Source organism: Indicator indicator, chromosome Z, assembly GCF_027791375.1.
Source record: "Indicator indicator isolate 239-I01 chromosome Z, UM_Iind_1.1, whole genome shotgun sequence".
NCBI lineage: Eukaryota > Metazoa > Chordata > Aves > Piciformes > Indicatoridae > Indicator > Indicator indicator.
Window position 1 is genome coordinate 26,871,591 of NC_072053.1, and position 27,005 is coordinate 26,898,595.

Here is a 27,005-nt window from a genome sequence, read left to right on the forward strand (position 1 = left end):
CACTGTTTAAGTCAACAAGAATTTTGCTGCTGACCTCAGTGGAAGACGAACTTTTCCCAGAGACTGTGTATCATTATTGATCTTGAATTTCAAAAAATATTCCCTTTGCCATGATATTATTGCACATTTTACCACTAGTACAAAATTAGAGTAGATAGCACCTGCCATAGTAAGGCACATGTTCAGTGTTCTGGGAGGTGAGGGGCAAATTGTGAAACTTCAGAAGAGGATACATACTTCCTTGCAGGATTGCTTCTGTCAGTAGCTCCACAACACATGATAGTACATACACAGCAGAGAATTTGATTCTATTTGAATGCCAGACTCCAAAACGAGTTATTTGCTTCACAGAAGGTGATTATTAGCCCTTTGTCAGGAGCAGGAAATTTCGATAGGCACTTCCAGACATAACCTAAGCCTAAAGATAATTCAGCAGACAGACAAACTGGCAGCTGCAGAATTTTTGCCATGTGGATTAAAGGTCCTGCATGCAGTCTACAGACACTGAATGCTAGAGTTCAGTACCAAATGAGGAAAAATAACAACAACATTCTTGCAGTGAGAATATTTTACCAGAATCCTTATATACTCTCACTGCTGTGCTACTGTTGTCAAGGTGAAGTCTAGATTTCTTGTTCAGTGACCCAGATGAACACCTGTCAAAATAATCACAGCTTTGTTTCTTTACTACTGGTTTCTGAACAGCCTTCAGGTCAAGGTAACACTGTTTAGACTAGTACCTTGGCAATTACAGGAAAGTTCTTTAAAGACAACTGGTGGTTCAGGACCTTTACAGCAAACTTAGTTCTTCTGAAAAAGTAATTTTATTAAAAATATATAATCCATGACAGAACATTCTAATTTACCTCTGTCATGGGAAATAAAAAATACGGCATACACGGGGTGCACTCAAAATTTATGGGGCCATATTCTGCACTAAATTAGATGGGAATTTTGCTGAAGTGCTAATTGTAACTCTTATTTTATGGCCACTGTAATCAGTAAGATTTATATTATTTCACATTGTTTCAGGTATTTGGATTTCACCTAACAAACAGTGTATCATTTGACCTATAATACATTAAGTCTGATAAAGAACAATGTATACTCTCTTTTCCATAATACATCAACTAGCATGACCAAAACTGGCCATAACTATACCCAATACTGATTGCGCTTCAAAGTTGGGTTTGTTTTTCGACAGTATTGGATTATTTCAGGATCAAGGTTTAACCAGCTGTTCTGCAGAGACTGTTCCACAGATGGAGAAACAACTGCAGGAAGCAGTTGCTCATGTCCTGCTACCACATATGTTGAGGCTGTATTTCCCTCAAGCCCCTTCAGGAGAGGAGTCACTGTAACACTGGGTACAGTCAAGCGCCGTTCCAGACATGGATTTGGACTGCTAAGGACTGCATCTCTTTGACTTTTGACAAACGGTTTTGTCTTCTCTTTCCTGCAACACATCAGCAAAACACATACAGAAATGACAACAACAGTGAGTAGCACAGATACCAAGACCAGGGGAATAATGATATACCAAGGGCTGTCCCTTTTTCCTGACTTCTCTCTGGGACTCCTAGCATTAACCTGGGTTGTGGTCTTAGTCCCCAGGGAGCCACTTGTTCCCATTGCTAGACTTCGCAAAGGACCTTCCTCTTGTAGATTTCCCCAGTGATTCTGCCCTCGCCACATGGTTGGTTCAGTCTTCTGTTGTGCTGCTATAGGCTCTTCATTTTGAGAGGAGGTTGGTGCCTCGTTCTTTGAGGTAGCGCAGACGTTTGAATTGGTTGTGCTGGTTATGGAAGGCACTTCGGTTGTAAAACCCTGCGCAGGTGGAGGACTGTACGGCACAATGGAATACTGAAAGGAGCCGACTGCAGGCTGCACAGCATCTGCCCTGAGTACAAAGGTGAATGAGTCATTTAACAGATCAATGCCTGTCATATTTGTATCTATGTCCAGAAGCACAACACCACTATCAATGTCAGCTTGGGTGAATGTCTGAATATCTTCAAACACTGCATCGTTCATGAACATTTTCTTCATAATTCTTCCATGAGATGGAGGCACTATAACTTCAAATTTAGGATTACTATTTGTCAAATTGGCTAGTTCAGAAGCATCCAGGTCACTGCTTCTGAATTTATAAACTGCTTGATTTGAAATCTGCATGTCAGGTGCAACTTGCACTAAAGGCTTCACTGTGATGTTCAGCACCTGTCCTGTTAGATTGCCTTCTCCAGTGAAAAGCATAAACTCCAGTACCTCTTCAGACGCAGTGAGATTTGTCAGGTGGTAAGACAATCTTCTTGAGTACAAATCTGCCTGCTCAAATTTAGTAACCTTCTGATTTCCAATCATCAGGTGCCCATATTTGAGTGGCTGGGTTATTTCATATGTGATATTAGTGCTTTTTCCATTTGTGACAGCTGAAAGCTGCATGTTAGTAATAGTGACAGATGTCTGGCCCTGTGGAAGTGTAACACTGGTAAGGTTGACCAGAACAAGAGTGATGGGTACGACTTCAACACTGAATAGTCTGTATAAAGGGCGATGTTTACCATCAGTCACACTGAAATAAAACACTCCAGAAGATGAACTTCCATCCTGTACAAACCAAACTTTACCACTGTCAACATCAGCTTGTGTGAAATCCTTTATAGAGACACTGATATTGCTTTTCATTGCTAAATAACCATTATTGGGATTGCTAATAATGGTGTATTTGAGCTCAGCTGGAGTGTTATCTAGATCTTCAACTTTCAGATTCTCTGACTGCAGCACTGACACATCTCCTTGCAGGACTTTCAAGTGCAGCCTTTTAGTCTTCAATTCTGGAGCTTGATCATTTACTGGAACAACAGTTATATTAAAAACTTCCTCTAAAACTTCACTATGGGGCTTTGTTGCAGACTTGCTCTTTAGGTTTAACCACACAGCAAAAGTGAAATTGTCATTAAGCGATTCAGAATTATCATGCAGGTACACAATTCCAAATTTGTTCAGTACATACTGCGAGAAGTTAGGCTTTTCTTTGGTAACATTTCTTTCTCCAACAATAATCATGCCATGTTGGGGTAAAGATACAACTTGATACCAGACTTCATACATGGAACGCTGTATCTCAGGTAGCTTACCCAATAGATTTGAAGCATCCAAATTTGTTTTGTTGATGAATACTCTACCTCCCTCCTGAACTACAGCACCTAGCAGAAAGGAAAATACAATCTTAGTAATTGACTATTTTCTAGTCGCAATATTCTATATTGCCCTTATTTTAAAAATAACAGTCACATAGAAGAGACAAGATTTTCTACTGATGCACAAATTAAGATTAAAGAAATGTTGCTATCTCAAAGCTCTCAAGGGCATTTTCACCTGCCATGGTGAAATAGAGCATGGGCAAATAGAGAATACCCACTACAGCAGTGAGAAGGATCAAACATAGGTAGTTAATCTCATTCCTAAAATGCCATGATGCAGTTTTCCAAGCCACTATGTACACTACACTCTGTGACAAAAGTATTCTGGTCTTCAGACAGTGCAAAGAAAGCAGCCTTTGTTTTTTGATATTCGTTCAATGGAACCCTAACAGATTCCAAACAACCTGGAGCCCAAACAGCTCAGACTGTTTACCTGTATTTGCAAGAAGATGACTGTTCTGATCATGCCTGGTAATTTCATACGAAATGACAATGCGGAACACCTGGAGGTCCAGAGCTGACGGTGGAGAGGAGACAGTAAAGGTAAAGAAATCTTCTGCACTCCAGACATCTGTCTCGGATTCTAAGTGTTCATAAATGACGACACCTTCATCTACCTGTTTCAAGTACAGAAAAGCCATAGGTATAAGGAGAGAATAATTTTAAATCCTGAATCATAAGAAGAGAAAAAAAAATCTTAAGAACATTGTTTAAGACATGCCTTTGTACCTTATCTATGCACAGTGTATATAGAATCACAGAACCATAGAACTATTTAGATCAGAAAAGACCTGTAAGATTGTCAAGTCCAACTGCTAACTCAGCACTGTCAAGTAACCCAAATCACTTCCCTGAGTACCCTATTCCAATGCTTCACAACCTTTTTGGTGAATAAATTTCTCATAATGCCCAGTCACAGAATCACGGAATTAACCAAGTTGGAAAAGACCTTTGAGATCGTCAAGTCCAACCTATCACCCAACACCATCTAATCAACTAAACCATGGCACTAAGTGCCTCATCCAGTCTTATTTTAAACACTTCCCGGGACAGTGACTCCACCACCTCCCTGGGCAGCCCATTCCAATGGCCAATCACTCTTTCTGTGAAGAATTTTTCTTCCTAACATCCAGCCTAAACCTCCCCTGGCGCATCTTGAGACTGTGTCCTCTCGTTCTGCCACTGATTGCCTTTGAGGTATTTGCAGAGAGTGTAAGAGGGCAGGAAGGTCTCCCCTGAGCCTCCCCTTCTCCAGACTAACTCAGTTGCCTCAGACATTCCTCATAAGGCTTGTGCTCTTGACCCTTCACCATCCTTTGCAGCCCTTCTTCAGACCCAGTCCAGCACTCTAGTATCTTCCTTGTAATGAGAGGCCCAAAACTGAACACAGTACTCAAAGTGCAGTGTCATTAGTGCAAAGTACAAGGGGATGGTCACTTCCCTAATCCTACTAGTCACACTATTTCTAATACAAGCCAGGATGTTACTGACGTTCTTGACCACCTAAACACAGTCCTGCGTCATATTCAGAGGGCTGTTGATCAATACCCACAGATCCTTTCATGCCAGGCAGCTTTCCAGCCACTCTTCTCCAAACCTTTAGCATACCATGAGGTTGCTGTGACCCAAGCACATGACCTGACACCTGATCTTGTCATATTTTATACAACTTGCCTTATCCCATCAACCTAGCTTGTATGTAACTTGTACTGAGATTACCTAGCATTTCTCTTTTTCTTAAGATAGAGTCTGTGTTGCCAGACAAAATTAGTTGAAGGCAGGTAAAACATTACTAAGCATGAATGCTTACTAAAGGCCTTATGTGAAGAACAGCACAATACTGATGAATGGGAGCTCAGCTGGACTGTACCTTTAGTGAACTGGAGTACTGTATGTCTAGGGTCCTTTCTTTGTAAGGACAGCAGTGGGGCTGGACTCACTGTCCTAATAAAGCGTATGAAAAACTGGAAGCTTGAAAAGGGCTTTGAAGCAGGTATTCATTCCATAGTGAATAGCAAAAGATTCTTGTAAGAGACTACAGAAATCAGAAGGAGGTGCAATGATCATTGAAATATACTCGCATTTAAAACTGAAGAACTTAATGAAAATTACTAAATTCCAGAAAAACAGGGATTCCTTCTCCTTTATCTGCCTTCACTGATCCTGGAAACCATCATACTCAATGTCATTGAACAGCTGATCTCCCTCATAATCTAAGACAAAACTATTGCAACAAGACCAATAACATAATGGGATTAGAATGCATTTTTAAGAGAAAACATTCTTTGTTCATCCTGATTTATAAAGTTCAATTGGAGGTTCACTCCTCCACAGTCCTTGGTGAGGTTGTTTCAAAATTTTATGATAACTAATAAAAATGTCAACCTTTCTTCAAGGTTTTATTGGTCAAGTTTCAACATCTGGTCAGTAGATTGTGTCTTTCCATTATATGTATGAAATCAAACAGCCACTTTCAAAATCTGTAAACACAGATGAAGACCAAATCATCTCTTCAAACTTCCTCCAGTAAAGTCAGAAGATTGAACTCTATATACCCCACTTAGATTTTCTGAGAATAGTTAACTGCACACAGAACACACAGTTATATTCAGATTCTGCACACAGACATAAGTAATTTATTTTCAGTTGCAAAACATTTTCCATCAAGTTACATAAGTTGCCACATTTTAGTCATTTAAGTACGAGATCTCTAGCAAAGTTAAAATATATAAAACACTTGATATCACAGCCAATCAAGTCAATAAAAATCCTCCTGGGGACACCTATGAGGACTGTGTACAGATCCTTGGACTCTTCATAGAGCAAAAGGCTACTCCTCCTGCTAAAAATTAAAAAGCTTCCAGCCTCAGACTGCTGGTTAATGGCACTGGGATAACTCTTCTTGAAAACTACCGTTACAAGTGAAACAGTGGAAACTGAGAGGAATAAAGGCTCCTCCTGCATTCATTACTAGATGCCAGATAATTAATGACATAGCAAATCTGGATGATTGCACTGATGGGTCATACATGCCTGGTTACTCAACAGATGTAAATGCATCAGACAAAGAACAACTAAGATGCCCTGTGAAATAAAAATCTAACCCTGAACTAGTTATTATAAAGTAAATGCTTACCATGGACTGTGTAAAACTGAGGATTTCCTGAGTGGTATTACCAGAATTTACTCTGATCAGTCTTCCAAGTTTTGGAGAAGTTACAACAATAAAAGTTATAGTTCTGTTTCCTGCATTGTTTATATCATTGGTTACAGCTTTCAGATCATGTCGGGAAATAGCTTTCCTGGAACCTAAAAAAATTTAAATTATAAGTAACATAGATTTGCAACAGCATTTTTTCCCAAAGGATGAGTTTTGTAGGCATAACTGATTATCTCATCTAGATATTTTACTTAGCCTTTTGATATAAAGTCAGCAGGCTTACTCTTTCTCTACTTGAAAAAGCTGTGGAAGACTTGTAATCAAAAAGTGCATCGGTAAGGTGTACCTTTGTTTCATAAACAAAAAACCTGCAGTTCTCTTCAGTACATGTAAATGCTAAACTCTAGCTTCTCCAAAAAAGCAACCCGAAGTGAGGAATATAGCATGCATAAAAAGCCCTGTTCCTGTATCTGAAACTGGATTGAAATTCCAGTTGGAGTCACCAAGTATTCCCCGTTGCCCACAGAAGGCAGGATGATTTGGCAGGGAAAAGCCTTAACACAGCAAAGTCTCAAGTGAACACACAAACCAAAATTGATTACTACCAGAAGTTTGAACTACACTTTATCAATACAAAAGATTATGTCCATTAAATTGAATTAAAAAAACCCAAATACCGAATTAAACAAATTAGGAAGAACATCACACAAGAGAGAAAAACAAACAAACAAACCCAACAGCCTGAACTGAAATAATGTCTTATTACAATGGATGGAGACTAAGGGGTAACATAAACATAGCACTACACTAAAACAATACTTTCTGGCTAAAGTATTATAAAGAGCTTTCTGGCATTTAGTCAAACCAAGACAATTTTTGACATAGCTGTGACAAAACCAAACCAAGTAATTTCCCAAAAAGAAAAAAGTTTCATTTGGCTTCTTTTTGATGCACTGTTTCTTGATACACATTTAGCAAACTAAATGTCATGTTTAAAGATACTTCTGAAAAAGCAAGATTTTCCCACTGTCCTAGTCACCCTGCCCCTATTTTTATGTTTTCTTCTTTTTTTCTTGAGCTACAAGCTTTATGGGTATCAATATATCATTTCAGCAGTATACATCCTTGAAATCCTAATTATCGAACCATCTTCAATAAAGCATAATGTTTATATAGGAATAGCATACAATAATGTGTTCCTGCTATAATATTCAGAAATAAAAATATGGTAGGCAAATTGAAGAATGAGGATGTTTTGCAGGCCATTAGTAACATAAAAAAAATGCCTCATTACATGTAATTGTGCCCTAGTTCAAAACACACCTACTTTGAAATAGAGATTTTATAATAACATCTTCACCTATCCCTGTTTTCCCCTTTTATCCTTCCCATGTCCTTTCTGTGTCCACTCTGCTGTAAAAAGTGAAGCAGTCCCTGAGGTCTCGAAAAATTGTCCTACACCATATCTAATTCAAGAAGTCTTCCTCTATTTTTTTTCACCTTTTCTGCTTGGTAGGCAGAGAGGGAAGCATGAACTTCCATTGTGTCAGATGTGGTTAGGAATGTGCAGCTGAGGGCAGCAGTTAATCAGGCCATGTGTAGCTGCAGTTACTTCTCAGTAATTCCTACTTATGCAAATTAGGCCTTATTGCCTTATCAGGGTAAGACAGAATAACTCTGAAACACAGTAATGCTGTAGTGATGGAAGCCAACATTCCGACTTTTCATAGCCATGCCAGGTCATCACATCACCACCATCACAATGCAAGGACATGGGGAGAGAGGAGGTGTGCCACAAAGGCCCTGGTTTTCCTTATGTGTCTTACCTTGCTCACTGCACAGCACAGGTTGAAATACAGCCTGCAGCTACAGACAAAGTCTGTCAAGTTTTATTCTAAAATATGATTGTCCCCCAAACATAATCACCTCCTTTGCTCACTTCTGTCCTCAGACTTGAGAATCTTTTCCAGCATCAGCAGTAGTTCTGCTGATGACACAAAGGTTATGACTTACGGATGTTGTCTATCTGGACTTCTGCAAGGCCTTTGACATGGTCCCCCTCAGCACCCTACTTGCCAAGTTGGAGAGATATGGATTTGATGGGTGGACTGTTGAGTGGATAGGGAATTGGCTGGATGGATGCATCCAGAGCATAGTGGTCAATGGCTCGAAGTCCAGATGGAGATCAGGGACAAGCAGTGTCTATGATTTTCCAGCCAACAGACTGGATAAAGGAAAGGGAAGTGGTAACATCGCTTGTTCCCAGACATGGGAGCAGAGAGGTTGCAAAACCAATCCCACCCAAACACACAGGAAAGGAACAGAGATAGAGGAGGAAGACACACAACAAAGATGTGTGAACAAGAGTAGGGCCAATTCCTACAAGTAGAATGCAACACCCTAAGGCCACCATCAATACTTAATCATTTTGGTATCCACTTTTTACTGCCTACATTTAAAGATCTAGAAATTGCTTTGGCATGAGCATTCTGCCTATCACAGCTGAACAGTTACAAGTCATGTCTTCTACCGACTGCTTATAGACAGCTCTGTTTCTGAGTACCTACAAGCCAGGCTGCATCTCTCTCAAAGAGCAACTCAGGTCATTCCTTCTTTGAGCAATTGCCTCCCTGAAGGAGAGCAAATCCTCACAGTGTATGCATCTAGCATATATAAGAAAAAAATGCAGGTATCTAACAGTCAGTTTACAGACTGCACTGTATAAAACAAGCTTCTTTGAATAGAAAAAAAAAAAAACATACATTGTGTAAATAAATCTGGTATATCCAAAACAAAAGACAACAGTAGTACATGCTCTCATGAAATTGCAGAGCAGTATGTTTGAGGGAATAGTTTATACCCAGTTATGAAGACATGGCAAAACCTTCAAGATAGATTACATTTTTACTCCCCTAGAGAGAAGATTCTTTAGGCTGTCTCAAAATTAACTTTTCTTGCAGTGCTATAAAATACAATAGGACACCAGCTATTGGTTTTATTTGTTCTAGCACCATCATTGCTATAACAGTCATTTCATGATCATAGAATCAGTCAGGGTTGGAAGGGACCCCAAGGATCATCTAGTTCCAACCCCCCCTGCCATGGGCAGGGACACCTCACACTAGATCTGGTTGCTCAGACCCACATCCAGCCTGGCCTTAAACACCTCCAGGGATGGGACTTCAACCACCTCCCTGGACAACCCATTCCAGGCTCTCACTACTCTCATGGGGAAGAACTTCTTCCTGATGACCAGCCTGAATCTCCTCACTTCCAGCTTTATTCCATTCCCCCTAGTCCTATCACTACCTGATAGCCTAAAAAGTCCCTCCCCAGCTTTCTTGTAGGTCCCCTTCAGATACTGGAAGGCCACAGTAAGGTCACCTCAGAGCCTTCTCCTCTCCAGACTGAACAGCCCCAACTCTTTCAGTCTGTCCTCACAGGAGAGGTGCTACACCCCTCTGATCATCCTGTTGGCCCTTCTCTGGACATGTTCCAGCATGTCCACATCCCTCTTGTAATAGGGGCTCCAGAACTGAATGCAGTACTCCAGATGGGGTCTCACCAGAGCGGAGGAGAGGGGGAGAATCACCTCCCTTGACCTGCTGGCCACACTTCTCTTGATGCAGCCCAGGATCTGGTTGGCTTTCTGGGCTGAAAGTGCACACTGGTGGCTCATGTTGAGCTTCTCGTCCACCAGCACCCCCAAGTCCCTCTCCTCAGGGCTGCTTTCCAGCCAGTCACTGCCCAGCCTGGATTTGTGCTTGGGATTGCCTCGACCCAGATGCAGGACCCTGCACTTGGTCTTGTTGAACCTCATGAGGTTGGCTTGTGCCCATCTCTCCAGCCTGTCAAGGTCCCTCTGGATGCCATCCCTTCCCTCCAGCATGTCTGCTGCACCACACAGCTTGGTGTCATCAGCAAACGTGCTGAGGGTGCACTCAATGCCACTGTCCATGTCACCGACAAAGATGTTGAACAAGACTGGTCCCAGGACTGATCCCTGAGGGACTCTGCTTGTCACTGGCCTCCACTGGGACATGGAGCCATTGACAGCCACTCTTTGGGTGCAGCCATCAAGCCAGTTCTTTATCCATCTCGTGGTCCACCCATCAAACCCATGTGTCACCAGTTTGGAGACCAGGATGTGGTGTGGGACAGTGTCAAAGGCTTTGCTCAGGTCCAGGTAAATGACATCAGTTGCTCTCCCCTCATCTTTTAATGTTGTCACCTGTTCATAGAAGGCCACCAGGTTTGTCAGGCAGGAGTAAACACAGTTGAATGAGTAAACACAGTTGATGAGTAAACACAGTTGAAACCCATAAAGCTCCAGCAGATCTTTTAAAAAGTAACATAAAATGACTAAGTGAAAAAGCCTCCTGGCTACCTAGTTTTTAACATCAAAAGGAAATTTTGCCAATTCAAATTAAGTAAGAATTCAGGAAAAAGCCTGTCAGCTTAGATTAATACAACTTGCAGCGCTGAGAGTAATATTGCACTTTGCAAGCTCGAAAACTGACTGAGCCTAGAAACTTTGCCTTCTGTGGAAGCATCAGGCATAATTTTCTTACAATTATCTTTGGCTTAAGACAATTCCTGTAAATCCATGTGCCTGAGGCAACCTTACACACCAAAATCACAGGTTAATAAGCTTTGTAAATGGATTTATGTGAATCCCATTTATATTGACTGAATTAGCAGATCACGCTGCTACAATCTCATTTTTTGTTGCCTGTGTTTAAGTGGCTTTTGTTGCAAGCTTTTGATTGTGCAGCTTATATTAAGAAACTAACCTGCTCCTCTTCTGTATCAAATCACAGTACACAATATCACAGTATATCAGAGGTTGGAAGGGACCCCAAGAGATCATCAGGTCCAACCCCTCTGCCAAAGCAGGATCACCTAGCATAGTCCGCACATATAGTTTCACCAGTTCTCAATCTCTCTCTGGCTGTACAGATTATTTCAGAGAAAAATAATATTAGCACCAACAAAAGTGTGGTGTAAAGCATTAGTGAGAGAGACTAATCTTCATTCCTCCTTTAATCCTGCAATCAATGTTCAATTACTAACTTCATGAGAAATTACTTTTGCCAATGTAAAGCAGTAAATGCCTTTAGTGAGACCTTCTTACATACCAACTCCTGCAGAAATAGGGTGTAATTAAAAAAATACTCAGCTGCTGATGCAACTAGTTCCAAATCCACAAATACGAATCAAAGTTTTCAGCCAGTCTGATTCATCACTAAGTTTGTGCTGCTCTCCTTAACTCAGTTCTACCAGAAGAAAGCAAACTAACAAGCCAGTGAGTTTACGAGTGCTATTGAGAATACCACAGACACAAGCTTCACTCTACACTTACCAGGCAAAATCACAACCAGCTAAAACATCCCTAAGTATATGAATATAATATACAGCTTTTAAACAAATCTGAATGGGGACTGTTCAGATCTTAGGCAGAGAATGTTACTGTCACACTGTGTTTACATATTTCATCTCTAATTTCCTTGACTACAAGCACATGCGCATATCAAAAGCTAAAGACTAAAACAAAGCAGTATGTTGTTTGAAAAAACATCACTGTTCTTTGAAAAATCAGACAGCTAGCTGTCTGTACCTGGGAACATCTATCTGACAAATAACTGTATTCTACAATTTTTTCAAGTGGAAGTTATAAAATTATTATAATCTTTAAAAACAGACCTGGAAAGACTCTGAGTCCTTTGTTCACTTCAAGGCCAATGACTAGCAACTGAGCTGTGATGCTAAAAATCTGCCAAGGTGCAAAGTTCAAACCATCTGTTACCTGAAAGTTGAATCCTCCAGACATTGCTCCTGCAAAAAAGGAAACCATAAATTTATTCTTGTATTATTCTGTTTGTCATCCAAAACATACAAACATAAACTGGACACCTTTTGCTCTTGGCTATAGTGAAATATATCCAAAGTTATCCTGAAGCAGTTTTTGATCAGCATCTTTGTATCCTAATTAGAAGGAAATAAATTAATAATGCAAAGAACACCTTCCCAAGGAAGAGCTACTTGGCTGCTGTTTACACTGAAGGTCAGACATCCCTTAGATGTAAAGCAGAAGAGTGCCTCTTCCTTCCTTTCTTCACTAACCCCACTGGAGCTGCAACCAAGTTAAACTTGGGGAGACAATGACTCTCAGATTTCCTACTCCTTTGATATCTTAGGATAGACCAAAGCAGACATATTTTGGCAAAGAAGTAATTTGTGGTGAAAAAGAACCAGAATGTTCTTTCATTTCCATTTCCATTTAAAGGACTGAATCTACCGTCAGGTTGTTTCCATTGCCACCGCTCTGCTTCAGTTGTTGTCACAGTTGAAACTATTTCAGAGATTATGTGTACTCATAATAAATGCACATTTTTTCTTTAATCTTAGGACCTGTATGTACTTTGGCAAAAGCAGTAGCAAAATACCACCAGGAGTCTGAGTGGACTCCTGTATAAATACATCTCTCAGAATTGACTTACTGCTTTAAGTAAGGACTCCCCAGATTGTTTAATTAGGAAGAAAAAGTGGAAATCTGAAACTGCTGCAAACAGTTAGCATTGCTCTTCTACTTCCTTTGCCAAGAGATATCGATACACAAATATATATCCTAAAAGTGAGAGGGTGCCATGTACATCCATGTAAAGATCAGCGCTTCTCGCCCAACTATAAATTAATGTATCAGAAGAATCAAATGTGGGTTCTGAGATTACAGTTAACAACTCCACAAGGCAGCACTCTTACAGGCAGCCAGGCACTGAAACAGCTCTGGAAGATCAGGTCATATTGATTTTATTTTTACAGTTTTTATTCTCTGAAGTTTTCCCTTGACAAAAACGCAAAAGTAGTTGTGTGTTTAAAAGGGCACTGAGGAGTCTACTACTTGCCTTGAGTTGGAAAAAAAAGGCTTAGCCCCATTTGCTTTTTTGCATAATGCAGTCAAGTGCCTGATAGACAAAGACATTCTGTCACTAGCAGGGCCAAGAACAGAACTGAATCCTGAAGTGATGCTTGAGTGGAGCATGTATTATTTTATCGTAATTAATTTCTAAGGGCATGTCTGATCAGAGGTGATAAAATAGACACCCGTAAGAGGTGATAAAACAGACACCTGTAAAAACTGCACTTAAAAGACACTTAAAACATTATAACTAATTCAGCACTGTCCTAAGGAATTGTCAGGGTATAAGGCAGACCTCATACTGCAAAAGCAGGATAGGAGCACCCTGGAGTGAAGCAGGAAGGGAATTCTCAAGCTGAAAGAGAAACACAGAAAAGGAAAGCTATGTTCTGCTTCTAAGCTTATGCTGATGACAGAACAATCAGGGATTATAGAGGAAACAGAAAATTTTAGAGAAAAACATGAAAATAAAGAGAGAGATTTGCAACTCACAGCACAGAGTAAGTAGCATAATGTAACTCACAAGACTATGAACTGCAATGCAACTGCATCAGCACCAGCTAGCTCCATGCTGTGCCATGGTCTCTAGAAGAGAAAAGGGGGTTCCTGGAGACAGAGGGACCAAGAGAGGGATGGGGAAAGAGGAGACCCGACCCAACTCAGCATCTCTCCAAGGGTGCCTGAGAGGGCGACATGGCTGGGGGCATTCTCAGAGAAGCCACGGGAGATTTAAACCCAGCGAAACCAGAAGAGGCTCCCAGGCAGCGAGCTGTGAGGTAGCAGCCTTCTTGCTTGTTGGAACCCAGCCAGTGGGGCGTGAGAGGGAGGTGCAAGGTCAGACAGCTGGGAGCGCCTGGCCATTGGTACAGGCAGGCTAACAGGCACAGGGAGAGCAAATAAAGACTGAGTGTGCCCCAGGGGCTCCTTTTGAATTAGATCAGTAGCTGCCACGAGCGGGGTGTGTGGGCAGGACACAAGATGAAGCGCTTTACTGAAGGCATGATGGTGGCTACTCAGAGGAGGAAGACTGTGCTCTCTGTACCCACCAAAATGGATATTGATATCCAGGCCATAGATTGTGAGGAATGCCACAGCCTTTCACAGGCAGCAGGGGGCAGCACTGACTATGGTTGTGTGCGGTGTGAGCAGGTTTTTGACCTGCTCAGCCAGGTGGCACAGCTTCAGGATGAAGTGATGGAACTCAGGGAAGAAGTGAGTAGGTTGAGAAACATCAGAGAGAGTGAGAGGGAAATTGATTACTTCCACAAATGATCTCTACAAAAACAGAAGAGGAGTTAGCTCTTAGTGGAGAGGACTTGATATCCTCTCATCAGCAAGTCCCCCAGCCTTCCTGTAGTAACTCACGTATGTAGGGTCAATGGTAACATGTTGCTACCCAACAAAACAAATGATACAAATGGAGCAAATGTGCTCCTTTAAGAAGCACACCAGCTACAGTGCCCTTGCAGAACAGGCATGAGGCTCTGCAGGAGGAAGTCAGTTGTGAGCAAGGACAAGGGCTCAAAAAGGCCAGAAGTGCCACCAAGGCCAACTCGCCTCAGGCCACCATAAAAACTGACCCTGAAAAGAAAAAGCAAAGGGTTATTGTTGTAGGGTACTCCCTGCTGAGGGAAGTGGAGGGCCTGACATGCAGACCGAACCCACTTCATAGAGAGGTTCCCTTGTGCCTGGGTAAAGGATGTCGTAGGTAAACTTCCCACCCTTGTGAGTCCTTCAGACTATTACCCACTTCTGGTTTTTCAGGTGGGTAGCGATGATGCAGCAAGAAGAGGCTCACAATCAATTAAAAGAGACTTCAGGACCTTGGGGCAACTGCTATAGAGATCAGGAGCTCAAGTTGTATTCTCCTCCATCCTTCTGACATTGGCAATGGATAAGGGAACATTTAGGAAGAGCCAACAGGTCAATTCATGGCTCTGGGACTGGTATCATCTGCAGGGGTTTGGACTTTATGATCACAACTCGGTTTACAGGGCACCAGAGCTGCAAGCAACCAACAGGGTGCAGCTGTTCCAGAGGGGGAAAAGGATTCTAGGGCAGGAGTTGGCAGGACTCATTGATAGGGCTTTAAACTAGATTTGAAGGGGGAAGGAGTTACTAATCTCTTGCTTGCCTGTGACAAACAATGGGCAGCTCACCAGAGGCAGAGGGATGGAGTCCTAGCAAGGACTCTCAACTTGCTGCCCTGAGGCAAGCCAAGGACGAAGCACTGGGACACCCCAAGGGAATCAAGGGGAATTCATCTAAGAGGGTGACAAGGCCAGCCCAGCTGAAGTGCCTCTATGCAAACCACACAGCTTGGGCAACAAACAGGATGAGTTAAGGGTCACTGTGCTGCTGGGATGCCATGACATAGTGGCTATTACTGAAACTTGGGGGGATGATTCCCATGACTGGAATGTAGGGATAGATGGGTACAAGCTCTTTAGGAAGGATAGGCAGGGGAGGAGAGGAGGAGGTGTTGCTCTTTATATCAGTGACCAGTAGGAATCAGTGGAGCTCAACCTGGGGAAGGATGAAGAGCTGGTTGAGACCATATGGGTTAAGATTAAAGGGAAGACAGGGGAAGGTGATGTTACCATAGGGGTCTGCTACAGACCACCTGGCCAGGAGAACCAACTAGATGGGGCCCTCCACAGGCAAACAGAAGTGGCTTCCAGGTCACAAGCCCTGGTCCTCATGGGGGATTTCCACCACCCTGACATCTGCTCGAAGGACAACACAGGAAGGCACAAGCAATCCAGGAAATTGCATAGATGACAACTTCCTCCTCCAAATGGTAGAGGACCCAACAAGAAAAGGTGCTATGCTGGACCTTGTTCTCACTAATAGGAAAGGGCTGGTAACCAGGCTAAGGGATAATCTTGGCTGCAGTGACCATGAAGCAATAGAATTTAAGATCCCCAGGGCAATGAAGACATATCCCAAGCTTACAACCCTGGACTTTAGCCATGCAGACTTTGATCACCTCTGGGATCTGGGAGCCAAAGTATCACGGGACAAAGCCCCAGAAGAAAGAGGGGCCCAGGGGACCAGGACAGCTAGTCAGTGTTCAAGGATCACCTTCTCTGTGTCCAGGAGCAAAGTATACTGACAAAGAAGGCAGCAAAGAATGCTAGGAGACCTGCCTGGATGAACAAGGAGCTCCTGTCACACAAAAGAAACTCTTCAAGGAGTGGAAGACAGGACAGCTAGAATGGGGGGCATATAAGGAAGCTGCACAAGCAGCAAGAGACGTGGTTAGAAAAGCTAAAGCTCAGCTAGAATTAAATCTAGCCAGGGAGATCAAAGGGAACAGTAAAAAATTCTATAGGTATATTAATGGTAAACAGAAGAATAGGGAAGGTGTGGGCCCTCTCAGAAAGGAAACAGCTGAACTGGTGACAAATGACATGGAGAAGGCTGAGGTTCTCAATGAATTCTTTACCTCAGTCTTCACTGGGAAGGGCTTCAACCACACTCCTGGCATAACAGAAGATAATGGCAGGGACTGGAAGAAGGAACTGCCCATTGTGAGTGAAGATCAGGTTTGTGACCATCTGAAGAACCTGAAAGTCCATGGGACTCAATGAGGTACACCCATCGATGCTGAGGGAACTGGCAGATGAGGTTGCTAAACCCCTCTCTATTACATTCCAAGAGTTATGGCAGTCCAGGGAACTCCCCACTAACTGGAAAAGGGGAAACATAACCCTTATTGTCAAAAAGGGAAAGAAGAATGACACAGAGAACTGTAGGCCAGTCAGTCTCACCTCTGTGCCCAATGAGATCATGGAGCAGATCCTCCTGGAGACACTGCTAAGACAGAAGAATAATGAGGAGGTGACTGGGTACAATCAATACAGCTTCACCAAGGGCAAATCGTGCTTGACAAACCTGGTGGCCTTCTATGACAAGGTCACAACATTAATAGATAAAGGCCAAGCAACTGACATCATTTACCTGGAACTGAGCAAAGCCTTCAACAGTCCCACATGACATCCTGGTCTCCAGACTGGTAAAGTATGGGTTTGAGGGATGGACCATTCAGTGGATAAAAAACTGGCTTGACAGCCTGTTAGATACTCAGCCACAACAAAGAATACAGCCAAGGGAACAGGCTTGATTCACTTAGCCTGCTTAATAGCAGTGCAAATGTCACAGTTATGTATGACTTGCATGATAGTGTCCATGGAAATGACCATTATCCACCCCTTCTAAATAATTCCATTGATTGCTAATACTATCCATCTAATCTAAAATGAACTGCAATGATTATGTACAAAATACACAATATTTACAGTATTGATAGGTATTCACAACTTATAAACAGCACCAGAACCCCCCTGGACAAAATCAGGGGAGCTACTAATAGCTTCCCACTGTCCCTACCTACTATCCAATGAAACCACATCCAAGTGAATGGGTTTGATTCACTTAGCCTGAAGAAAGCCAGAGCTACCATTTGAAACCAAAAAGAGAGAGAGAAAGTTAGTCGAAACCAACTTTGTTAGTAGTCTATCCAATGGGATTGTTTAAAATTTTAAATTATTTTTATTTTTACGTCCAATGGTGATTTATTTATTACATCCTACCACTTTCTGTCCAAGATGGTAGAAAATTTTTCAAGACACAGCCTGAAACTACCACACAGCCACACCCAAAGAGCAGCTGTCAATGGGTCCACGTCCAGTGACAAGTGGAGCCCTTCAAAGACCAGTACTGGGACCAGTCCTGTTTAACGTCTTTGCTGGCGACATGGACAGTGGCATTGAGTGCACCCTCAGCAGGTTCACCAATGACACGAAGCTGTGTGGTGCAGCAGACACACTGGAGGGAAGGGATGGCATCCAGAGGGACCTTGACAGGCTGGAGAGGTGGGCACAAGCCAACCTCGTTAATCACAGAATCAACCAGGTTGGAAGAGACCTCCAAGACCATCAAGTCTAACCAATCACCCAACCTTACCTAATCAACTAGACCATGGCACTAAGTGCCTCATCCACTCTTTTCTTAAACACCTCCAGGGACGCTGACCCCACCACCTCCCTGGGCAGCCCATTCCAATGGGTAATCACTCTTTCTGTGAAGAATTTTTTTCAAAGATCAAGCCTAAACTTCCCCTTGCACAGCTTGAGACTGTGTCCTCTTGTTCTGTTGCTGCCTGCCCAGGAGAAGAGACCAATCCCCACCTGGCTACAACCTCCCTTCAGGTAGTTGTAGGCAGCAATAAGGTCATCTCTGAGCCTCCTGTTCTTTAGGCTAAACAACCCCAGCTCCCTCAGCCTCTCCTCATAGGGTTTGTGCTCCAGACAAGTGTAAGGTCTTGCATCAGGGTTGGGGAAATCCCAAGCTCTAATATAGGCTGGGCAGTGGCTACCTTGAAAGCAGCCCTGAAGAAAAGGACTTGGGGGTGCTGGTGGACAAGAAGCTCAACATGAGCTGTCAATGTGCACTTGCAGCCCAGAAAGCCAACCAGATCCTGGGCTGCATCAAGAGAAGTGTGGCCAGCAGGTCAAGGGAGGTGATTCTCCCCCTCTCCTCTGCTCTGGTGAGACCCCACCTGGGTCTGGGATGGTACTTGCATCCAGTTCTAGAGCCCCTATTACCAGAAGGATCTGGATGTAATGGAACATGTCCAGAGAAGGGCCATGAGGATGATCAGAGGGCTGAAGCATCTCTCCTATGGAGACAGACTGAGAGAGTTGGGACTATGCAGTCTGCAGAGAAGGCTCCAAGGAGACCTTATTGTGGCCTTCCAGTATCTGAAGGGAGCCTACAAGAAAACTGCTGAGGGACTTTTTAGGATGTCACATATTTACAGGACAAGGGGGAATGGAACAAAACTAGAAATGGGTAGATTTAGATTGGATGTTAGGAAGAAATTCTTCAGCATGAGGGTGGTGAGACACTGGAACAGGTTGCCCAGGGAGGTGGTAGAAGTCCCATCCCTGGAGGTTTTTAAGGCCAGGCTGGATGTGGCTCTGAGCAACCAGATCTAGTGTGAGTTGTCCCTGCTCCTGGCAGAGAGATTGGAACTAGATGATCCTTGAGGTCCCTTCCAACCCTGACAACTCTTATAATTCTATGAAAGGTATGTTTCATGAGGACTAATGTTAGAGGCATAAAAGCAAAAAAATGGTAGTACTTTTTTGGCAGTACACAAGACCCTGAAGATGAAGTGTCACTGCCATGTAGCAAATGGAGTGGAGCCACAAGGAGCAACAAGTGCCTCAGTCAAAAAGACTCTGCTTTTTTGTCTTGGAAAAGGCTAGAGTAGGAAGAGTAGATGGTAGGCTGAGTAGGATATGAAATGAAGGCACCTATCAGGAGGAACCAAACATGGTACCACATGCTAGAATACTGAAAATGAGAGACAGGGCAGCTGAAAAGGGGTGAAAAGCTGAATGTCAGCAACCACGTAAAGGAAAGTCCCAGCACAAGCCTAGGAGCATTTGAGAGTAAGAACCACACTTCCAGCAACAATGAAAGATGAAGGAGGAAAGAAAATGACAGGCTGAGAAAGGAAAAGACTTAAAACGTCCATAGTACTTTCTGAAATGCTGGCAGTCATCAGGTGGTGCAGATGGCAGACCCAGAGCTTGCTGCAAGAACTGACACACGACGTGGGCAATCTTACATTTCAAATTCACTGTACAACCCACACACCCACTCACTGGAAAATAAAAATTTATGTTCTTTTTACTTTTATTAATCAAGATTCACTTCCTAAAATTACAGATGTGCATTTGCTCTTTCTGGAACACAAAGTGGATTCATTTTCTCACACTAAGTCTACTACTATCCTAGCATTATAGGGGTTTTTACATGTCAAAGTCGCCCTTGAAATAATTTAGTCAACTTGGTGCACTTCTGCCACGCTCTTGACCTTTCATTTCCTGACCAAATTATTTGAGCAGAGTATCTACAGTTTACGAGCAGCTGCCTGTAATTTCCAGCAAGGCACACACACTCTGCAAGACTGCGTCAGAAGTCAGAGCACTTTAAGCTGCACCAAGCCTCATGAATCATAAAATGGCTTAGGTTGGAAGGGTTCTTAGAGATCTGGAGTGACTGCTGCACCCAGCGGAGCACTAGAACTAAGTCCAGCCTGCCTCAGGGCTGGCAAGAGAGTGCTCTATCTTTTCTATCGCCTTTCCGCAAACTAATTTATTCCTTCTTTAGTATCTCGTTTCAGCTTGACGTAACATGGTAATGGAGCAGGAGAAGGAGCTATTGCCCTGTAAAAGCCCCACTTTTTCCTCTGGTTGTAACCCCACTGGAAAGTCCATTCCTGTGGCTTTCCAGCATTGTCATTCAAGGATGCTCAAAGATGCCCTGATTTCCTTTTTTATTGCCCACTATCTCTCTGTACAGCAGCACAAATAACCCCATCTCTAGCTCTGGGTATTGGCAGAGAAGAATCAATGGTTCTGAATTCTTTTGCAGCCTGAAAGGGAAGTTGTCATCAGCCAGATGACTCATAAGTTCATTGCCCTGGAACAAAACTACACTGTGGCAGGTATCTGAGAGACTGCTGGTCCATGAAAAACTCTGGACTGCAGCAAGACAGAAATGTTTCATGAGATTCTCAATGACAATGTCAAAAAAAAAAGGATTTCGTATTTCTGAAAGCTGTGTGGCAATGTTGCTCTACTGAAACCTGAATGCAGGAAGAAGGCTGCTACTAAATGAGTCACTACAAAACCAAAATTTCGTGGTGAGTACACATTTGAGTAGTCATCAGACCCTTTCCTGTTCAGTTTGTGATATCATGTATCACATAACCAGTGCTCTGAGATTTCTGTGACATTATGAATAGATTAGAGATGCAAATACATGGAATAGGGACAGTATTTTGGTAACAGAGGTGATATTTTTGAAAGCACATACCATTGTGTACAAATACCAGCTGCCCTTCAATTATATCAGCCTGGGTAAAATTAAGGATGCTCTTGTTGGGAGAAGACTTCAGAGCCAAGTGCCCATTGCTAGGTGGACTAATGGAATACATCAGTTTTGATGGTGAGGAGTCCTTGTCTTCTGCACAGAGGTCATCAATAGTTATTTCTGTAACTGAACTCATCCAGACCTAGAAAAGTAAAACTAAAATTTAAAAACAAACAAAGAAAATGCATACAAAATAAAACCAAGTGGAAAATAATCTAAAAAAGGAAAATAATTAATGGAGATACGTGCTGTGCAACATTAGAAGTTATGACAGGTTCCCCTGCTGTCCCTCTAAATATCTGATGACAGAGTGGAATAGTTAGTGTTGGCAAATGGTTTTCAAAAAAAACAAGACTACAAAATAATATAAGCAAATACACCCTACACCAGCTTGAGTTTTACATAGTTGCAGCATGAGTGATCTATTTGCCAGACACTGTCCAAACTCTTGCATACATAACAAAATTGTGTTATGATAACTGAGTCAAGAAGCTACCTTCCAACATATACATGTGAATATTAGTGTCATGTGCTACACAGCAGGCAAGACATTCAACATACTCAACTTTCACCAGCAGAGAAGAAAAAAAAGTCAGGGGACAGCACAATCTCTAATACAATTGAAACTCCAAATACTCTACAACTGACTTATTTTTTATATCAGGGATCAAGTCCTCTTTGAAGAGCATCATGAAAATCGTCTTTAACTTCCAAGATGCAGCACTACACTAATCTTGCAGGTGCCTAACACATTCCACAGGCATGATCAAAAAAAAAAAGGCTCATGACCATGCCCAATGGGAAAGAATTAATTCTGCTCTACTTATAGCATTCAGCTTATCAGTATGCCCTTGCATGCTACATATCCTATCAGACACTCTATTCATAGACATTTTAATACTGTGTGAGTGCTTTAAATACATTAAAAAAAAAGAGGTCAAAAGGTTAAAATAAATAAATAAATAAATCTGTTTGAATTTGGGTTTTGGGATTTTGGCCTTTTTAAAAGAAGTCTAATTCTAGGAAAATGCAGCCCTCTTGTGGCAATAGGACAATACAGTCATTTCAGATCATCACACACATACTTCAAAATATACATAAACACAGAAAATAAGGGTGATGTTCTTGAAAAAAATCCTATTTTCTTTCCCCATCCCCATCTCCGAAAAAATATTACCAAAGAACCTGTGGAAATTCTAGAAAATTATACCTAAAATGCTGTACAGTTTCTAAATAAGCATAGGCCTGATGCAGTTACTCTTCTAATAGGATCACTGTAGATGCAAGGGTTACTAGCATACATTTCAGAAGCTCTCAGGACAGTAAAACTTTCTGTATGCCATGCATTATGCTAATGGCCATACTTCAGCATTTCTCAACCAAAAAAAAAAAAAGCCTAACCAATAAAACAAACAAAAAACCCTACTGATCTCTAAAAACTTCGCTTATTTGCACTTTCTAGAGCACAATCAGAGACAGCTCCCAAAACATTTGTTTTTTTGTCTTCCTGAAAACCTCCTCCATGGTATTCAAAATCTTGATGGTGTTCATAACCTTGCTATCAACATACAAGCCTGTCTAAAGAAGGAATGTTATGGATGCCTCAGAAGTGAGGGAGATAGAGCTGAAGGACTCATTCAGCAAGTGTGCACATGCCCAACAATTTCTTGTACTTGGCCAGAAGCCACACGACAAAAGCCAAAATAAAGTCTCATATATCCATGTCAACATCACTGGCTACATAACACAGTTCTTCACAAAAGCTGTTTCTCAAAAGCAGATATGCAAAAGTAGATATGCTAATCTGCTTCTAGCTGTTCAATGGTTCTAAGTTTTCCTACTGAGATGCACAAAATTTCTGAGGTGCTATAGGTCAGACAACTTAAATGGTTGTACTCACTCATGACAAATATAAAGGTTATTTCTCAGCAATAGCTCATGCACAACCAGCAAAACCACAGGCATAAAGGCAGCATCCTGTTCTGAGTATGCATACTGCCTCCCCAGCAGACAAGATCAACTTGGCTAGGTTAAGTTCTATTATCATTGGTCCTGGGAACTCTAAACTTTAACAGGTATTTTTAGAAAAATCCATATACCACACTGCAGCACACTCCATGGCCTCAGTTCTGTTAAGCAACTGCAGTTCAGTGTCAGCAATGCACCAGAAGGGAGACAGAAAAACCTCTTACTGGACATATACTGCTTGTCTGTGACTAGACAGACTTAGCTGCGTGCTGTGCTGATGTCCGTAGTGTACCACTTTAACCAGGGAAGGCTTTACTCTGTACCATCCAAACACTTGTGATGTGAGTCTGCCCTTCTGCCAGCAGTCTCTGTACAGGGGAGGGAGTTGTGCATCATGGGTATCTGCAGATTATTATGGATTACCCGCTGTCACAGCAAAGCTGCACAATAGTATTACTATTGCAGTTTCTAAAGCATGTCTTTTCTCATGTGACCAACTTTACAGTAATCCATCCTCCCTCTGCAACATACAATTAAATATGTAAAATTAAATGCATGCTGTAGGCGTCACCAAATTTTAAACTGCATCACACAGCACTGGGGATGATGCAGCCTCAAAATAACCCCTTAGCCTCTTTCAATCTATTCCTAAATATCTTCTATCTTAATACCTCTCAGTTGATTTATTGTGAACCAGACGAACTAGGTTCATTACCTGACCCACATTAATTTCATTCTGATTTTCAGAGTCACCTAATTGGTTTTCACCCATCAGACCTCAGTTTGGAAGCCTTTACACATAGAGACTTTTTGGTTTACATGGGCTCAGTGTCAGTAAAAATTAATTCTGGTTACCTACTGCTACTGAAGATTCAAAGGTTAAAAAGCCAGCTATAGTTATTAAGAGGTAGCATCAATCATAATTTAAAAATTTTATTCTGGAGGGAAGCAGATATAGAAATAAGTCCATTTTTTAGCTCAATATCACATAGCAGTAGCTTCATTGCCATCACTAATATTTTGATAACTTATAACATCTTAGATTTTCACATGTTGCATTATGCTATTCTTATCAGGAACTTTTGAAGACAGAAACATTCCTCTCTCTTTTGTAACTGAAATCCCACACACATAGTTAATTCTCTAATGAAGTGCCAGCAAGAATGTTCTCTTTTCTCCTGTCCTAGCCCACTGGGAATTCAGAGAGAAGCAGCCAGCAGAATGCACCTTAGCAGGCCTTAACAGCAAGAGGCACAGGGTCTGAAGTCCACACAAAGACAATGGTGAGAAGATGACACCCTAATCATCACTACTCTTGGTACTTTCCTAAGCTGTGCTGTTCATTGACAGCCTTCAAGATGCCCTAGCAAACAACACAACAACACAGCAACGATCCAGGTGCAAGTTATTCCATCCCACAAGCCCTACATTAGTGAAGAGACTTCATTTACTCTTAAGATTAAAAGAAAGCTCTGACAGTCTTCTAGATGAACTTTACACCAGCAGAAAATTTTCATGATAACTAGAACCTTTCCAAGTGCACATTACATGTGTACTGCCTCACCTCATTAACATCAATTTATTTAAATCACAGAACCACCATTTATTGATTATTCCAATAGATACAAACCTAAAACTCTGTTAATGAAGAAGCATTAAATAGTACCAAGTTAGAAATAATTTTAAAATATCAAAATGTTGACAAACATACCCGAAGAATTTTGTTAACTTTTATAACAGGAGTTTCATCATTTATTGCAGTAACTGTAATAAATACAGTACGGGGCAAGCTTTGTTTCCACAGTTCTGTGTTGTTTACTATCACAGTAAAATTGTCCATCAGTTCCTCACTGCCATCATGAACATAGTAGATTAATTCTTGTTCCACCTGAAAAATATAACAGCCTGAAAAATTAAAAAGGCTAAAAGAAGATGAATGCCATATTAAAAAAAAAATAAGCAAACTGCTCTAGTCACTCCCCTCCGTATTTATAGCCTTAGATTTTTATGACTTGTAAGACTTTATTTATGCTTATATCTGATCTCTACCTCTGTATTTTTTCTGTTGACAATAGCAAACTTTACATTCCTCTAGACAGAACATCTTAACTAGTCAGCCTTGGCATTCTCTGTTCCTACTGAAGGGAATACAAAAAATCCAATCCCACTATACTTGCCACTATGTTTCCTGGAACCTATAAACGAAATGCAGTGTTAGCAGATGATGAATTATGATACAGTTTTGCTTCTTAAAGTCTGAAAATTAGCTTATCATGCGTATTTTGGCTGTCAATGAGCAAGGACATGACTTCAAAAAATGTATTTTTTTCTGCCTTTCTCCTTGTTCAATCCACACACCATTTCTTCTGCTCTTTTCAAATGTACTCACAGTTGCCTGCCTTAGGTTTCAAGCGTATCAACAACTCTGCCTGAGTGTGAGTGGTCCACCAGTCTACTGTGATAATAGCACAATAGTGGTTGTGATCTCTGGTCTTTCTCATCAGTAGCACACAAGGAAGCAACATGGCTCACAACAACAATGTGCCTGACATCCCTTCCAAGCCCAAATGACCAGCTTGCAATGGCAGAACAACCTTTGGTACATAGCCAGAATAAAGCCCAAACTCGCACATCTCAAAACCTCCCACCAAATCATGTCATAACTTTTAGCAATAGAAAGAATTAATAGTGACTACAGCAAAGCAGATCCAAACGTAGTACCTGTTTTCTGGTAAATGTGGTAAGTGTTATTCCAGGAGCATGAGAGTTTTCAATATATCCATGTTTTGGCTGCTCAGTCAAAATAAATTCACAGCTGAGTCCTGCAAAGTGTCTGCTAGAAATTTTTAGATAGTCTTCCATCAGGGCTTTTGAATGCCCTTCAATTACTGTGAAGTTCTGTACTTCCAGTGGAATCATTCTGGGGATGATGTCTACAGAGATCTCTATTCCACTCACTGTTTGGACACCATTGGTCACATCCAGAGAAAAGCGGTCTTCTAGCTGGTCAGAAACTGTCTGCACATACTGAACTTTGCCCTCATCAACATCTTGCTGTGTGAAGCTCAAAACTGGCCTTTGGTCAGCACCAAGATCACTGTGTTCTGAGGAAAACTTCCGAATGTATCCATGTACTGGAAGCTGTTGCACTGTGAATACAATCTCAGACGGAGAACTGTTGCCATGAACAACCTTAAATTTAAAAATACACCCCAACTGTTAAGCAGGAACGGGAGAAATTCTGTCATTCTCTTCTGAGTTTTTCACTTTTAACCCTGGGATTGTTTACCTAATTAACCAGTATTCTTCAAATTACATGGTTCCTGTTACAATACAACACTTTAAGTAGGCATGAGTTAAATAAACAAGGCAATGGAGTATTCTGTAACCCCAAATACATTTTGTGGATTTTGAAAAGGCACACACTGTGGAATTAACTAGCAGCGTAATAGCTGGAGGGCCCTGCCTGAATAAGGATTTCAGCAGCACAGCAAAGTACTGCCACAATCCCCTGGCTGTGGTTATTTAAAGGCTACACACTAACATTTGGAAGGGTTTAACTGAAGAGAAAGAACCTCAGGTTTGTGACGGCAGTTTTAAAGAGTCTGGATGCTATCCTCAGACAGTGCTAACTGGGGTAGTTCCAAACTGAATGAGACAAAACCCTTTTCTCCATGCCAGTTGCCACCAGCTCCACTAAAAATGATCCAAGAACTGTTACAAATAAAACAAATTCACAAGTGCAGCAGCTCCAAGTCTTACCTTTTTCAAGCACCAATATGTAAGAGAGTCAAACACTGTG

At 41.7% G+C, this 27,005-nt stretch overlaps 1 protein-coding gene across 1 annotated transcript in view; it reads right to left on the reverse strand.

Moving 5' to 3' along the window:
- Nucleotides 1–1,155: 1,155 nt before the first annotated feature.
- Nucleotides 1,156–27,005, reverse strand: part of LOC128979323 (chondroitin sulfate proteoglycan 4-like) — a 36,318-nt gene continuing 10,468 nt past the window's right edge. The window contains exons 4-10 of the mRNA XM_054397539.1: nt 25,925–26,395; nt 24,915–25,091; nt 21,179–21,377; nt 12,070–12,201; nt 6,343–6,515; nt 3,640–3,823; nt 1,156–3,209 (exon numbers count right to left, since the gene is read on the reverse strand). Coding sequence (XP_054253514.1) covers nt 1,156–3,209; nt 3,640–3,823; nt 6,343–6,515; nt 12,070–12,201; nt 21,179–21,377; nt 24,915–25,091; nt 25,925–26,395 — 3,390 coding nt within the window. The remainder of the gene's footprint in view (nt 3,210–3,639; nt 3,824–6,342; nt 6,516–12,069; nt 12,202–21,178; nt 21,378–24,914; nt 25,092–25,924; nt 26,396–27,005) is intronic.